General features: G+C 35.1%; 1 protein-coding gene across 1 annotated transcript in view; it reads right to left on the reverse strand.

The window, feature by feature from the left end:
• OLA1 (Obg like ATPase 1) overlaps positions 1 to 16,795 on the reverse strand; it is a 172,205-nt gene that overhangs the window by 66,666 nt on the left and 88,744 nt on the right. Inside the window, exon 5 of the mRNA XM_082465440.1 lies at positions 2,597 to 2,772. Within this exon, the coding sequence (XP_082321566.1) occupies positions 2,597 to 2,772 (176 nt within the window). The remainder of the gene's footprint in view (positions 1 to 2,596; positions 2,773 to 16,795) is intronic.

Genomic DNA, 16,795 nt, shown 5'->3' on the forward strand with positions numbered 1-16,795 from the left:
TGTTCACAGTTGCATTGCTCATGATTATAAAAAACTTGGAGGGAAAATTCAAATGCCCACTGACAGTAGAACAGATCTTAAAATTCTGGTAGTTTTTTTCAGTAAAATATTTTACATTAAGAAAAACAAATGAATTAAAGATAAATGCAACATAAGTGAACTGTACAAAATAATGCTGAATGAAAATGCTCATATAAATAGACACATGATACCATTTATATAAAGTTTACACTCAGGAAAATAATTCTTATCATTGCAGGTGGCACATACACCGATAAGGATATTATTATAAATTTCAGGATTATGGTTAGCTGTGGGAAGACAGAAAGTTTTAAGACTGGTAAGTGATGGAGATATTTTGGGGTGCTAAACAATATTCTATTTCTTGACCTGCAAGTAGGTTTTACTCCCGTTTGTTTCACAACTGTTTGTTAAACTATACATATGAGGTTAATGCATCTTTTGGGACATATTTTACAATTTTTAAAAGCATTAAAAAAAAAACCCAACATATTGGCCCTGTAGTTGGACTAATATGGTTGAAAAACTTGATCTACAATTTACTAAGTATGAAATCTTGAGCAATTCACAAACCTCTTGAAACTTGGCCTTCCTCAGTTTTAACATGGAGATAATAATATATACCTTGCATGTTGTGAGATTTAAATAACATATATAAAAAGTGTCCAACAGTGCCTGGCTCAATAAATAGAAATATAAGATGTTCCTAAACTGAAGGATTCTGTATTGTAAAGATGTTAATTCTTTCCAAATTGCGTAACAGACCCAACCAGAGTCCTATTTTTGCTAACAACAAACTGAAAAAAAATTTCTAAAAAGCCATCTGTTTTACCATACTTACCAGTATTGGCTTTGCTACAAGATAATCTATAGCATGAATTCACAATAGGGGTAATATTACTCCCAGAGGGGCTAAAATTGGTTCTTGGGGGTGAAAAAACTTCGTTATTAAAATGTTTTGTGGCCCTCCAAAGCTCATCTATCCAACAAATTCTTACTTGTTAGTATTTAATTTCTCTCATTAGGGAGAAATTTAATTAATTGAAATTTAATTCAATTTTTTTCCTTAGGGACAGTGATAATTAAAAAAAAAAAGGTTGAGAAACACGAATTTATAATTTATTCTGAAGCAGCTGAATCTAATATGAGGAAAGAAAATTAGACACAAATAATCACAGTTTTTGGAAATAAGAAGGAGTAATAACAGTCAGCATTCTAGTTTTCTTTGAGAAGAAAGGCCAGGAAATGGTAGCCCAAGAATTTCAGAAGAAAGTGATGCCTCTTTTCCCCATTTAAGGAAAAGCAATATCAACAAATTTATTTTGAAGACAGTTAATGCTTCTGAAATATACATGGATGTCAGTAAGTTTCAATTAACTAAAGGATGACTGCATAAGGCTTTACTCTAATCAGAAACCATGCTGTTTGGGGCAAAGGAATTGCCTTCAATCCCAATATCTGTCTCATGATGTTTTCCCCCTTTACAGAAAGGGATATCTTTCATACCCACATGTGAAATCCCCTTTTCCATCCTAAATCTTGTACAATTTCCTCAGACAAATCGCTCTCCTTTCTCCATTCTATTTGAATAGGGAAAAAGTGAAATAACTATGATGTTAAGAAAAGTAAAATGACTTGGGCTCACTCCAGACTCTCAAGGAAATCAGTAGCACAACACAGGTCTCCCTGTTCCAAGACCAGGCACTTTCGACCATAATTTATTGGTAGTGTGACTATGTTTAGAGGTTGATTCTGTCATTGATTTCTTCCTATTAGAGTTCCCTAATCAAAGGTGTGTTTTCCAAACTTATTAAAAATAAATGAGAAAGCAAAAAGATAATCAGTTTCCAAAAATGAGAAAATAAAAAATAAACATATTAAAAACACATGAAAGTTAAAAAGAAAGAAATCTCTTCCTATAACAAAAAAACATAAAAAGCAAGAACAGTTTGTGGAAGATGTTAATTAATGAGAAAATATATAATTAAGGCTGCTTTTTTAAGGTAAAAGACAATTTGATGATACGTAAACTAAAAGCTTCAAAACAGATTTTGAAACATTTCCTACAATATTACTAATAATTATTCACTACAATGTGATAGAAAACACATTTGAATATTAAAGACAATGACATGTGTTTTCACTCCATAAAAGATTAAAATTATCTGTCTACTTTAATAGTGCATTCATTCGGTCAATCGCTGTGGAAGACCAATTCCTTATGTAAATCACTTCTGCAAATCCACAAAACTCATATTCAGTCCTTTATCTAAATCCAGTAAGTTTTCATCATAAAACCCCACATCTCCAACACCAAAACTTGAGGATATACATAGTAACCATAAAATACTCAATATTACTGCTATATATGGTTTCCTAAGAACACCTTAAACAGCCTGTCACCACGATCCTTTGCTGCCAAGAGAAAACAAGGTTTCTCAACAATTTTTTAACAGAAATGATCCTTGAATTCTAAAATTCCATAACAATATTAGTTATTGTATGTGCTTTATTTTAAAAATTTAATCAAGGAAAATGAACTCAAATATCTAAAGAAGCTGTAGATTTTACTTACATATTCAGGTTTTAGTTTTTTATCTCCTCCTCTCACAGCCACTTTTTCTAGTTTATCTATAATGGGCCCAATCATTTCCTCATCTTTAAGCTGAAGCTCTTCATGTATAATTTCTATATCTCGAATAGGATCTACACTTCCTTCAACATGCGTGATATCATCATCTTCAAAAGCACCTAAAATAAATTAAAGGGAAGCAATTCAATAAACAAATAACACAGAAGGTCATTATTAGAGTGAGTCAAGATTCCTAGAAGGTTAGCAATTTATTCAAGTTATTCTGAATTCTTACAAGTAGGACAGAGTATTTTTTTTTCCTATTTAGTACTATTTAGGGCACTAGCGGCAAAATAGTAATTCAAGAGCCTCAACATTTCAAAAACTGATTGAAATAAATAAAATTATGATCTTTAAAGAAAGAAGATTATGCTCCAGAACTACTGGTATTTTCAGGTTTGGTACATTAAAAGATACTGTATTCCAGGCATGAGAGCCTGAAGTTCTAAACTGCACTATTAGGGTTTCCAAGGGAAACTGGATTTGGGGCGGGGGGGTGGTGAAATCATCTGGCAGACCTCTTCCCTGCTTCAATCTACTTTATCACTGTGGTTCTGACGGTGATTAGATAATGAACCACTCAGACACACAATTTACACAGCAGCTAATTTCATCGGCCTGATTTGAGGGTATGGTTTTTAGGGGACTATCAAAGAAGCAGATGAAGGTGCATTCGTCATATATGAGTGACAACCATTCACACTATCTGTACAAAATGGTGCTGGCCCTTATTAGAAACACATGCTATTATCACATATTTAAAGTGCAGTTGAAGCCATAATTTCAAATTGCCAACTGGAAACATAAGGGTAAAACAACCAGACATTACTCAAGCATGTGTACTGACTTTATGCCCTTTTGAAGACATAATGTGGCAACATAATTCAACTGGGATTTACTCATATTATCAGATAACAGTATCACAAAAATGAACAAATACTAAGAAATATTATAAACAGAAAGCAATGATATACCCACAAAACAATAAACACATTTATAAACAAGTTAATTTAATTAAAATTACCAATTAGATTATATTCCCAAAATGAGATGCTTTCAAACATACAGTATCAATTATTTTAGATAGAGGTATCATAGGAATCATGAAAGACAGTTTGATTGAGTTTGATAAGAGAAAAACAGTGACTACAGCTCATTATTACTTACAAAAAACCCAAGATAATCTCATTACAGGTTGCAAAGTTTTTAAATATAATTCCCCAGAATTAAAAATAATTAATCTGTTCATATCTTAACGTGGAAATATTCAGTAATAATAATTTTTAAAGTAAATTATTACAATTAAATATAACTATTTAAAATAATACTTAAGTATTCTTGGCAAACAATCGATGTTATATAGTACCTGATTCATACGAACAAAATTAGTAAGAAATGAGGAGGTACATTATATCTTACTAGTAAACACACCAGACAATGGTTTAGGTAAATTTTCTGAATACCTAAAAAGTATGAAAAAAGTTTCCCTGGAAGCACAATACTATTCACTTCTTATCATGATGAGGCAACTTACACAAATAGCACAATAAAACAGGAAAACTGAAAATAAAAGTTAGTTTCCTGGCACTCAGATCAACAAAGGAAACATGGTCAGTTCAGTTATAGAAATAAAAAACTTTTTATGACACCTAGAATGAAAAATTTCTTATATAGTCATCTTGATGTAGGGGCTAATGAGTAGTGAAAAATTTCTTATATAGTCATCTTGATGTAGGGGCTAAATGAGTAACTATAGTGATGTCCTCAACAACATCCCTACAGTAAATGCATCAGCAGATTTTAAATGGCAATTTCTTAATTTCAGCCCTCATTTTTTAATTTATTTTTTAAAATTAATTAATTTATTTATTTTTGGCTGTGTTGGGTCTTCGTTGCTCTTCATGGGCTTCCTCTAGTTGTGGTGAGCGGGGGCTACTCTTCGTTGTGGTGCACGGGCTTCTCATTGCAGTGGCTTCTCTTGTTGCAAAGCACGGGCTCTAGGAGCACAGGCTTCAGCAGTCGCAGTACGTGTGTGCTCAGTAGTTGTGGCACACGGGCTTAGTTGCTCTGCGGCATGTGGGATCTTCCCGGACCAGGGCTCGAACCCGTGTCCCCTGCACTGGCAGGTGGATTCTTTTTTTTTTTAACATCTTTTAACATCTTCATTGGAGTATAATTGCTTTACAATGGTGTGTTAGTTTCTGCTGTATAACAAAGAAACTTTAACAGCCCTGCTGGTCATAAAATCTTAGACAAATCACTGAACCTCTAAGGATCTCATTATCATACCTTTAAAATGAAGGTATTTCTACCTTTCAGAGGATGGGTATGATTAAATTGGATAATATATGTAAAGTGCTTAACAGAGAACTCTTTCAGTAACTGGGGCATATACTATTGTTTTTATGATGTAGGAATTAGTAATTTAGAAGAAACTCCATAGTAATATACTCAAACATTAATTTTGAATATCATTTCATGTCACTCAATTCACCTTGGAACAGTTTATAATAAACTTTGTTAGTTTACAGGGTTTTCCCCCACTAATTCTTAGTAGTTCAGCACAACATTTTTACCCTAGTCCATGGCAAAAGTTATTTATTTCAACTTCACATTAACTAAAACAATTAGTATCATAAATGTTACAATTATTATCACAATTCCCTTTTGGGGGAAATACTTTACTGATAAAGAAGATGACTAGAGTCATCTTGAAGACTATATCATACTGAATTGCTTGATGAGAAAGTTATTTCTGTTTCAATTCTCGTTTAGTCCTTCTGACTATGTCAAGGAGAAAATGTTGGTTTGATGCCGTTGATTTTTAATGTTTAACATTTATAAATTTATAAATGTTGATAACTTTTTATCAACAGAACAGGCCTCAGCCTTAGAGCTTCTAAAGGCTAAAAAATTAAATATGTAGTTTTCATTGTTTTTATTTTCATTATCTTCAATTTTGGCAATTTCCCACTTACATTAGTGAAAACATTTCCTATTTAAATAAATTAAGTCAAAAATGTGAGATCACAATTTTTTTTTCTGTAAAATCAAGAAATGTCTGAAAATATTAACTATGGTCATTTTGGTGGTGGGACGTCATCTGATTTTTAAAAACTTTTTTGGTACTATTCCGTATAAAATAGGATAATGTGATAGAGCATGTGTGTGCTGGGGGGAGGGGGTGGCATTGCTAGGCAAACTTTTTTTTTTCATCTTTATTGGACTATGATTGCTTTACAATGTTGTGTTAGTTTCTGCTGTACAACAAAGTGAATCAGCTATATGTATACATATATCCCCATATCCCCTCCCTCTTGCATCTCCCTCCCTCCCACCCTCCCTATCCCACCCCTCTAGGTGGTCACAAAGCACCGAGCTGATCTCCCTGTGCTATGCAGCAGCTTCCCACTAGCTATCTATTTTACATTTGGTAGTGTATATATGTCCATGCTACGCTCTCACTTCATCCCAGCTTCCCCTTCCCCACCGTGTCCTCTAGTCATTCTCTACGTCTGTGTCTTTATTCCTGCCCTGCCATTAGGTTCATCAGTACCGTTTTTTTAGATTCCATACATATATGTGTTAGCATACGGTATTTGTTTTTCTCTTTCTGACTTACCTCACTCTGTATGACAGACTCTAGGTCCATCCACCTCATTACAAATAATTCAATTTTGTTCCTTATTATGGCTGAGTAATATTCCATTGTATATATGTGCCACGTCTTATCCATTCATTTGTTGATGGACATTTAAGTTGCTTCCATGTCCTAGCTATTATAAATAGTGCTGCAATGAACACTGTAGTACATGACTCTTTTTGAATCATGGTTTTCTCAGGGTATATGCCCAGTAGTGGGATTGCTGGGTCATATGGTCGTTCTATTTTTAGTTTTTTAAGGAACCTCCATACTGTTCTCCATAGTGGCTGTATCAATTTACATTTGCTGGGCAATACTTGTACTAGGATAGTCAGAGAAGCCTCTCTGAGGAGACGGTATTGGAGCTGAGACTAGAATGGCCAGAATGAGGGAGTAATGAGAAGACCTGAAGGAAGAGAGTTCTAAGAAGTAGAAATAAGGTCAGTGTGGGTGAACCACAGCAGAGAATAGTAAATAAAGTTTAAGTTGGAGAAGTAAAGCAGTTCACAAACATTTGTAAGCCATGGGTGTTTGGATTTTATTCTAGCTATAATGGGAAGCCATTGATTAGGGAGCTTTAAATAAAGGGAAAGTAGGATGATGATATATGATTTATGACTTAAAGAAGCCACTTTGGTTACTCTCAAAAGAACAGACTCTAAGGGAGGCGACAAGAGTGATGTCAGAAAGACTAAGTTAGGGGGTAGCTGCAGTGGTGCAGATGAGTGGTAACCTGACATAAAATTGCTGCTGTAGAGAAGATGAGAAATGTTTGTAACGGGAATATATGATAGAATGGACTAGATGTAGTTTGGAAGGTCATGACTGGAGATACAAAATTGGGAATTATCAGATGTGTTTAAAGTTATGGGTCTGGATGACATCATACAGAGAGAGCACTCAAAAACTCAGGTGTCTGATAGGGAAGGATTTGGCAAAAGAGACTACGAAGTGATGACAAAGTCAGTGAAAAACAAGGAGTATGCTTTTCCAGGAGTAGGGGAAAGAAAATGTTTCAAGAAGAAAGGAGTATTCTCCTTTCTCCTAGAGAAAGATGATCATTGCTTCTGGCAAAGAGTAGTTCTTTGAGAAATATTTTATAATAGTTATATCCCTTTCTATTAGAGTCTATTTCTTCTATATGCCAGAGATGAGAATACTATGACTCAAGGATGTAAACATGGACCTGTTCTCTTATTTCTTATAACTGAAGAGTACGAAAGAGCTAAATTTTAGCATTGCTAAGCTCATTCAGGTTTTGAAAATATTCCTCTCTATATATACTCTGACTGGATTAATTACACAAGGTAAAACACCGTAAGATTTCTCAGTCTTTGAAAGAGATTCTATCTGTCAAGAAGGTGGCCCACTTAGAAATCATAGCCACTTTCAAAGTTTCACATTCTAAGTATGCTGGCATAAACAAACACTGAAACAAAAATTGACCAACTGCAAGTTGGTCAACCAACTGGTACAGAACCATTAATTTCTTCTGTATTACTTCAGTTCTTTTTCTTTCTTTCAAACTAAATATAGTATTCTATTTAAAACAGTATATACATTAATGATCACATTTTAATAAAATTGTTTCTCTCTTTTAATAACACAGACCAAATGCTAATAAAAATAATTCCTAGGCAAGGAGCTATTGAGTAATTTTTAAATCTTCTTCTGTATCAGTTTTGTCTTGCTTAAACTTTTTATAATGAACATGCATTGTTCATAAAAACAAGTCATTATTAAAAGTCATTCTTTTTTAAACACAATAAGCAAGTTTAACTTGTGGAAAAATTTACACAAATTTTAGTTAAAATTTTGGTTTTGCAGTGACTAGCAACAGGGAGAAAACCACTATAACCATGAAAAGTATTTTATATCTGTACATTTCTTTATATACATATAAAAAGGGTGACTGAAAATAATACTAACTATAGTAAAGTCTCATTATTAAACAATGTGTTATAAGAGAAATTTAACCATAAGCTAGGCTCAGACTGGATTCCATCACAAAGATTTTTCACCCAGCAATCCTGCAATGTTTCCTTTCCCAACAAAGCACCTTTTTCAAACCTTCTTGACTTCTCTCACATTTCCGATGTCTTCCTCTTCTCTCCTGCTACCCAGTATATGACCTAATCTTTCTCACTTCACAGAGAAAATTCATGTCACCTTGGAATACCAAACCCCCTTTTTGTTTTTACCCAATCTTTCCTTCATTCCAGCAGTAAAATGGAAAGCATTACCTTCTACTATTTATGTCCACTCTCTACCATCTCTGCTCTGGATCTTATCCGCTTCCAAGGAAGTTTGCTCCACAGACTGTTCTTTGTATTTCCTGAGACCTCAATCTATTATGCCTGTCTCTCTCCTATATTTGTAACACCACCATTTCCATCAATACTTTCCCATCAATATTTAAGTAGGCTTAAGATTCTATATTAAATCAGTCAAGTCAGTCACCCTCAGACATTAATTCCCTTTCCAGCCAAACTTCTTGGCTCCAAGCCATTCCTGCTCTCGCCACTTCTTTACCTCCTATACAAAACTTAACCCACAACAGTTTGTAATGTGCCCCCACCACGCTATCAGAAATCGATCTCAAAAAGAACACCAATGATTTGGCTTCATGATGCTAAATCAAACAGCCATTCTTCAGGAATCTTGAATCACCTCTCAGTAGCATCTAACTTCAGAGCACTGACGAAGTCTCTTTCATTGCTTCTTTTCAACTGCATTCTCCTCATTTTCTTCTATTTTCTCTGGCCATTTCTTCTCAGACTATTCCTTTCCTTGCTCTAACCACCGCATAAATGTTGATATCTCTCTTAGCTCTCTCTCTTAACCCTCTATTACACACTCATTAACAGAACTTCCAGCCCCAAACTCGCTTGATTGACTCCAGTATACTCTGAGGTAACAGCAAATAAAATGAACAAAAAATATATTTTTAGTTATTAAATAAATCATTTCTATTATAAAATGTGTTCACTAAGTGAATACAAAATGTCAATGCTCATATTAAAGCTGTGACTTTTAAAATTTGTGTACCTCTTTACTGAGAGCCAGTCAAAATACAGACTTGGTGAGATACATTTGACTATCCACGTGGTACTGAACACTCTGCATCATATTTATTTCCTGGTATGATTTGGCGGAAATTAGTTGGTTATTTTCAATTATAAATGGACTGAAGATTGACCAACTTACTCATTAATTAATTCATTCAAATCCTATCTTATTCCATAAAGATTTGAGTAAGATAGATAAATCCATACTTTTAGGATGCTTAATCTAACTGGGAAAGACTTCAGAAATAAAAATATACTTCGAAAATTCAGCACTTCAGTAAACTGCTTTGCTACATTACTACTTAAATTTGGGCTATATTCAGCTTTTAGAAGCAAAGCATCCCTAGCTATACAGAAATAGATTTTAAAACACGTGATGTATTTAAGTGTACAGGCTTCACAGCGGTACTTTATAAACTACCTGTCATGGAAAACTTGATATCCCAAATTGCATGTCTAGAGTTTACTTGGAAATAAGAGGGTATGTGGTCAAGATGGGCCTATGTTACTTAAGTTCTTTCCATCCTCTACCACTATACAATGCAAAGATAAGGAATTCCTTGGTATATAAATCAATGCATAAACTGTCACCTCCTCAACATATGCAAACCACAATATGCCTTGCTAAGTTTAAGTTCCCCACTTAAAGAAAGCTTGCTTATACATCTAACAATGTGCGAAGTCTTAAGAATTAAAAACAAAAATCAAAATAAGAGGACCTTAGTCGTAATAATTAGACAATTGGTTGGGAAAACAAATCTAAGCAAATAAAAAAGGAGAACAATACTCACTAGCAAGGACCTTAAATATAGGTTCAATTAATAATAACTAATCGGGACTTCCCTGGTGGTCCAGTGGTTAGGACTCCAGGCTCCCAATGCAGGGGGCCCGGGTTTGATCCCTGGTCAGGGAACTAGATCCCGCATGCCACAACTAAGACCCAGCGCAGCTAAATAAATAAATAAATTTAAAAAAAAAAAAAAAATAATAACTAATCATCAAGGCCTTTAAATACAGAAATTTGGTATAGGTAAAGAAGATAAAGAAAGGCATGACAAGTAACAGGAAAAAGCATCAGATAAAAAAATGAAGGTTGAAATAAAGAAGGCTTACTGGAAAGCTGACTATAGTGAGACGCTGTATTGAGGAGTGGTAGGAGACAAAAACTTATACATCCAGTAGGGTAAAGAATAGGGAAGTCCAAATAGCAAGGTTAAGTCTGGATTTCATCTGCTAGTCAATAGGGAGGCAACATTGGTTTTTATGTTATTGAGTAACAAACAAAAAGTGGCATTTTAGAAAGACTAACCAGAAGTAGGGAACCGGCTAAAAGAGAATTGCTGTACTCCAAATATGGTGATAAAGAAGTACACTAGAATACTGATGGGAGATTTGAAGGCAGGATGCACAGTGCGACTTTATCAAAGAAAACAATGTCAACTACATAAAAGCAATGAGAAAGAGAGAGAGAGACAGAGACAGAGAGAGGTGGGGGGGAGATATCATGACAAGGTTTCAAGTCAAAAGATCTTTATTTGCATCTAAGGTAACATCGGTACATGTAAGATTTAAGAGCCTGAATCAAGTATGGAAGCAAAAGGTATTATATAACCAAAGACTCTAGAAATATCCACAAATCAATCAATGTGATATACCACATCAACAAGTTGAAGAATAAAAACCATATTATCATCTCAATAGATGCAGAAAAAGCTTTAGACAAAATTCAACACTGATTTATGATAAAAACTCTCCGGAAAGTGGACATAGAGGGAAACCACCTCAACATAATAAAAGCCATATACGACAAACCCACAGCAAACATCATTCTCAGTGGTGAAAACCTGAAAGGCATTCCCTTTAAGATCAGGAACAAGACAAGGATGTCCACTTTCGCCACTATTATTCAACATAGTATTGGAAGTCCTAGCCACAGCAATCAGAGAAGAAAAAGAAATAAAAGGATTACAAACTGGAAAAGAAGAAGTAAAACGGGCACTGTTTGCCGATGACATGATACTATACATAGAAAATCCTAAAGATGCCACCAGAAAACTACTAGAACTAATCAATGAATTTGGTAAGGTTGCAGGATACACAGAAATCTCTTGCATTCCTATACGCTAACAATGAAAGATCAGAAAGAGAAATCAAGGAAACAATCCCATTTACCATCGCATCAAAAAGAATAAAATACCTAGGAATAAACCTACCTAAGGGGGCAAAAGACCTGTACAGTAAGTCCCCTACATATGAACCTTCAAGTTGCAAACTTTCAAAGATGCAAACATGCGTTCAGATAAGGAGTCGAAAGAGGTCTTCAGCAACTTAGTGACCCTCAGCAAGAAGCTGGAGCTAGATCTGCAAGAGCACGACTTCACTGAACTCCTTGCTGTGCAACATGAGGAGCTTACTAATGAAGACCTGATGGAATTGGAGGCCCACAGAAAGGACAAAGAGAGACAAGAGGAAGAAGTAAATGATGAACCGAAGAGATTCACGAAGCAGGAAATGGCAAGGGGATTTTCTTTATTTGAGGAGGCACTTTTAGTTTTTGAGGCACAGGACCCAAACGTAGAATGGTACATGAAGGTTGCAGCAGCCATTAAGAATGCAATCCGGTGCTACCATGTCATCTATGACAGGAAAAAAAGAGATATTACCCAGACATCATTGGATCATTTTTTCAAGAGGGTAGATAGAATTGAAGCCAGCAAGGAATCAGAATCCATGCCATCAATGTCAGGCATGAGTGAAACTGCAGCTTGCCCTCCATCTCCTATTGCTGATGATCCTTCAGCTCTACCATCTCCCACCGCCACTTCCTCCTCTAGTCAGTGACTCTTCTTGCCTGTTCACTGGATGCCGGCCCCTGTATGCCAGCTGTTGTACTGTACTACTGTATTTTTCAAGGTACTGTACTGTAAGATTAAAAATGTTTTATTTTTTGTGTTTGTTTGTTTTTATGTATTATTTGTGTGAAAAACATTATAAACCTATTATTGTACAGTACTATAGAGCTGATCGTGTTAGTTGGGTACCTAGGCTAACTTTGTTGGACTTACGAACAAATTGGACTTAAGAACGTGCTCTTGGATCAGAACTTGTCCCTATGTAGGGGACCTACTGTACTCAGAAAACTATTAAGATACTGATGAAAGAAATAAAAGATGACATAAACAGATGGAGAGACATACCATGTTTTTGGATTGGAAGAATCAATACTGTGAAAATGACTATACTACCCAAAGCAATCTGCAGATTCAATGCAATCCCTATCAAATTACCAATGGCATTTTTCCAGAATTAGAACAAAAAATTTTACAATTTGTATGGAAACACAAAAGACCCCAAATAGCCATAGCAATCTTGAGAAAGAAAAACGGAGCTGGAGGAATCAGACTCCCTGACTTCAGACTATACTACAAAGCTACAGTAATCAAAACAGTATGGTACTGGCACAAAAACAGAAACATAGATCAATGGAACAGGATAGAAAGTCCAGAGATAACCCACACACTTATGGTCACCTAATCTATGACAAAGGAGGCAAGGATACACAATAGAGAAAAGACAGTCTCTACAATAAGTGGTGCTGGGAAAACTGGACAGCTACATGCAAACGAATGAAATTAGGACACTCTCTAACACCATACACAAAAATAAACTCAAAATGGATTAAAGACCTAAATGTAAGGCTGGATACTATGAAACTCCTAGAGGAAAACATAGGCAGAATGCTCTCTGACATAAATTGCAGCAGTATCTTTTTGGATCCACCTCCTACAGTACTGAAAATAAAAACAAAAATAAACAAATGGGACTTAATTAAACTTAAAAGCTTTTGCACAGCAAAGGAAACCATAAACAAAATGAAAAAGACAACCCACAGAATGGCAGAAAATATTTCCAAATGAATGAACACAAGGGATTACTCTCCAAAATATACAAACAGCTCAGGCAGCTCAATATCAAAAAAACAAACAACCCAATCAAAAGAAAAAAAACAAATGGGCAGAAGATCTATATAGACATTTCTCCAAAGAAGACATACAGATGGCCAAAAAGCACATGAAAAGATGCTCAACTTCCCTAATTATTAGAGAAATGCAAATCAAAACTAAAACGAGGTATCACCTCACACCAGTCAGAATGGCCATCATCAAAAAGTCTACAAACAATAAATGCTGGAGAGCGTGTGGAGAAAAGGGAACCCTCCTACACTGTTGGTGGGAATGTAAATTGGTACAGCCACTATGGAGAACAGTATGGAGGTTCCTTAAGAAACTAAAAATAGAGCTACCATATGACCCAGCAATCCCACTCCTGGACATGTATCTGGAGAAAAATATGGTTCAAAAGGATACATGCACCCCAATATTCATTGCAGTGTTGTTTACAATAGCCAAGATGTGGACAGCTGTCCATGGGCAGATGAATGGATAAAGAAGAAGCGGTACATATATACAATGAAATATTACTCAGCCATTAAAAATAATGAAATAGTGCCATTTGCAGCAACATGGATGGACCTGGAGATGGTCATACTAAGTGAAGTAAGTCAGAGAGAGGAAGACAAATATTATATGATATTGCTTTATGTGGAATCTAAAAAAAGGGTACAAATTAACTTATCTACAAAACAGAAATAGAGTTACAGATGTATGGAACAATCTTATGGTTACCAGGGGGTAAGGGGGGGAAGGGACAAATTGGGAGATTGGGAATGACATATACACACTACTATATATAAAATAGATAACTAATAAGGACCTACTGTATAGCACAGGGAACTCTACTCAATACTCTGTAATGGCCTATATGGGAAAAGAATCTAAAAAGAGTGGATATATGTATATGTATAACTGATTCACTTTGCTGTACACCTGAAACTGACACAACATTGTAAATCAACTATACTCCAATAAAAATTTTTTTAAAAGACTCTAGAAAAAAAGAAATAAAATTATTATACAAATATATTGAATCTTAAATCACAACAGCAAAACATCCTGTGTCCTATGTGGTAAATAATAAATGTTCTGAGCATCTATATTCTAATCCAGAGTCCCACCAAAATCACTGAAAGGTTAAGGGCCACATTCCTAAACCAGTAAAAAATAAATTATTAAATACAATGTTAGAAATCAAGACAAGGATATCCTCCTCAAAAAAATCTCTATCTTTTCACATTTCTAATCCGTTCTTCAAAACAAAGTCCTACCTTGTGTCAGAACTATGATTCCCAACTTCCTTATAATTCTATAGCTCATTACTATTTAAAGAGAAGGGAGAGACCTAAACTTACATTGGCAATTCACTTAACATCTACAGCTTTATTCATAAACACTGAAAAATGCTAGTTCCTATTTATTTTTTATAAATGACATGACAAAAATTCTTTATTGTATGGGGGAAGAGTAGTTTAAAGCGGTAGTTACGGCCATAAATAAAATAAAATAAAATCTTGCCATTTGCAACAACATGGAATAAGTTAGAGGGTATCATGATAAGTGAGATAAGTCAGACAAAGACAAATACCATATAACCTCACTTATATGGAACCTAAAACACAAAACAAATGAACAAACAAAATAAAATGCAAATAGATTCATAGATACAGAGACCAAACTGGGGCTGCCAGAGGAGGGGGCTGGGTGGGTGAAATAGGTGAAGGGGATTAAGAGGTACAAACTTTCAGTTATAAAATAAATAAGTCACAGGAATGTAATATACAGCATAAGAAATATGGTCAATTATATTGTAATAACTTCGTATGGGGACAGATGGTTGACTTATCATGGTGATGATTTTGTAATGTATTTAAACATTGAATCACTATGTTGTACACCTGAAACTAACATAATATTGTACATCAACTGTATTTCAATTAAAAAAAAAAAAGAAAAGAAAAAATGTTGCCTGCCTGCCGCAACTAAGACCCGGTGCAACAATTTTTTTTTTTAAATAAATTGTATTTATTTATTTATTTTTGGCTGTGTTGGGTCTTCGTTGCTGAGCACGGGCTTTCTCTAGTTGCGGCGAGTGGGGGCTACTCTTCGTTGCCGTATGCTTGCTTATTGAGGTGGCTTCTCTTGTGGAGCATGGGCTCTAGGTGCACGGGCTTCAGCAGCTGTGGCACAAGGGCTCAGTAGTTGTGGCTCACGGGCTCTAGAGCACAGGCTCAGTAGTTGTGGCGCACGGGCTTAGTTGCTCCACGGCATGTGGGATCTTCCCGGACCAGGGACCAAACCTGTGTCCCCTGCATTGGCAGGCACATTCTTAACCACTGTGCCACCAAGAAAGTCACATACATGTGTTGCTGATTAGAAGCAACACATTACAATATTATACAATATAATTCTTTTAAATGTACAGAACACCAGAAAACTCTACCTAACAGTTATTGGTATTGTACTTATATTGTAGATAATTAGACATTCACACCATTAAGGAATCCTTAAAGTCACTTAAAAGTTATGAATTATAACCCAGAGTCAACACCTGGACTTAATTATATTCAATTGCTCAAGGGTTTTACATTTTTAGTTGCTGCAACATATCAACTCTTTCCAAAGAAGCAGGCAGAAAAGTACCTTAATGAGAACTAACATTCATCTCTGAACAAGATTTTCACTTCTCATTCTATATAATAGATACTTAGATGTATAAAAGCTAAATTTAATCAATGGTATTTTGAATTAATATTTATTGAGATTCTGCTCTACTTCCAATGTTGAGCAAGCTGCTTTTGCTGTAATCTTCCCAATAACTACCTTACTAGCTTCCTAATTTCTAAAACATCACTTAGCCTTCTGTCACTAGAAAAGGTGCTCTATAAACTGACCTTGCCCTACCCTCACTCTCCACAAATCCTCAGCTAAAGTCAAACTCTTGTACTGACTCCCTAAGCCCTGAAAGTTCTTAATATTCAACTGTCAGTAAACTTTTGCCCACTCCCTTCCCTGGGCCTCAAAGATACATATTCTTTCTTTCTATTACAAATCACATCCATCCCTAAAATGCATAGCTTAACTTCTCCTCATCAGCACAGCAATTCTAGAGGAGTCCAAGTCTAAGAGATCTCTTGGGTCAGAAGAGGAGTTGAAGACACTTGTTTGGAATAAGGTGTGGTAAAACTGGTGATTTAATATATTACCTTAAATATGACTCCTGGGAAAATCCATTTTTGTATCTTTTAAAGAATAATGTTGTAAGGAGAGAAAATGCAAATGGAGTAATGAACAAAACTAGAATTCTAATTTTATTACCAGTACTGTAAGCAATGAATAAAAGGAGTCATGTGAACTCTCTGCCCTTTAAGAAATAAACTAAATGACAAATCAGAGCTTTAATTTTTCTAATGTTGGTGCCCATTAATATCCCACACCTTTCAATCAAACTGACCTACATTCAATGCTCTCATTTTAC

The sequence above is a fragment of the Balaenoptera physalus genome (genome assembly GCF_965194825.1).
Source record: "Balaenoptera physalus genome assembly, chromosome: 6".
Lineage (NCBI taxonomy): Eukaryota > Metazoa > Chordata > Mammalia > Artiodactyla > Balaenopteridae > Balaenoptera > Balaenoptera physalus.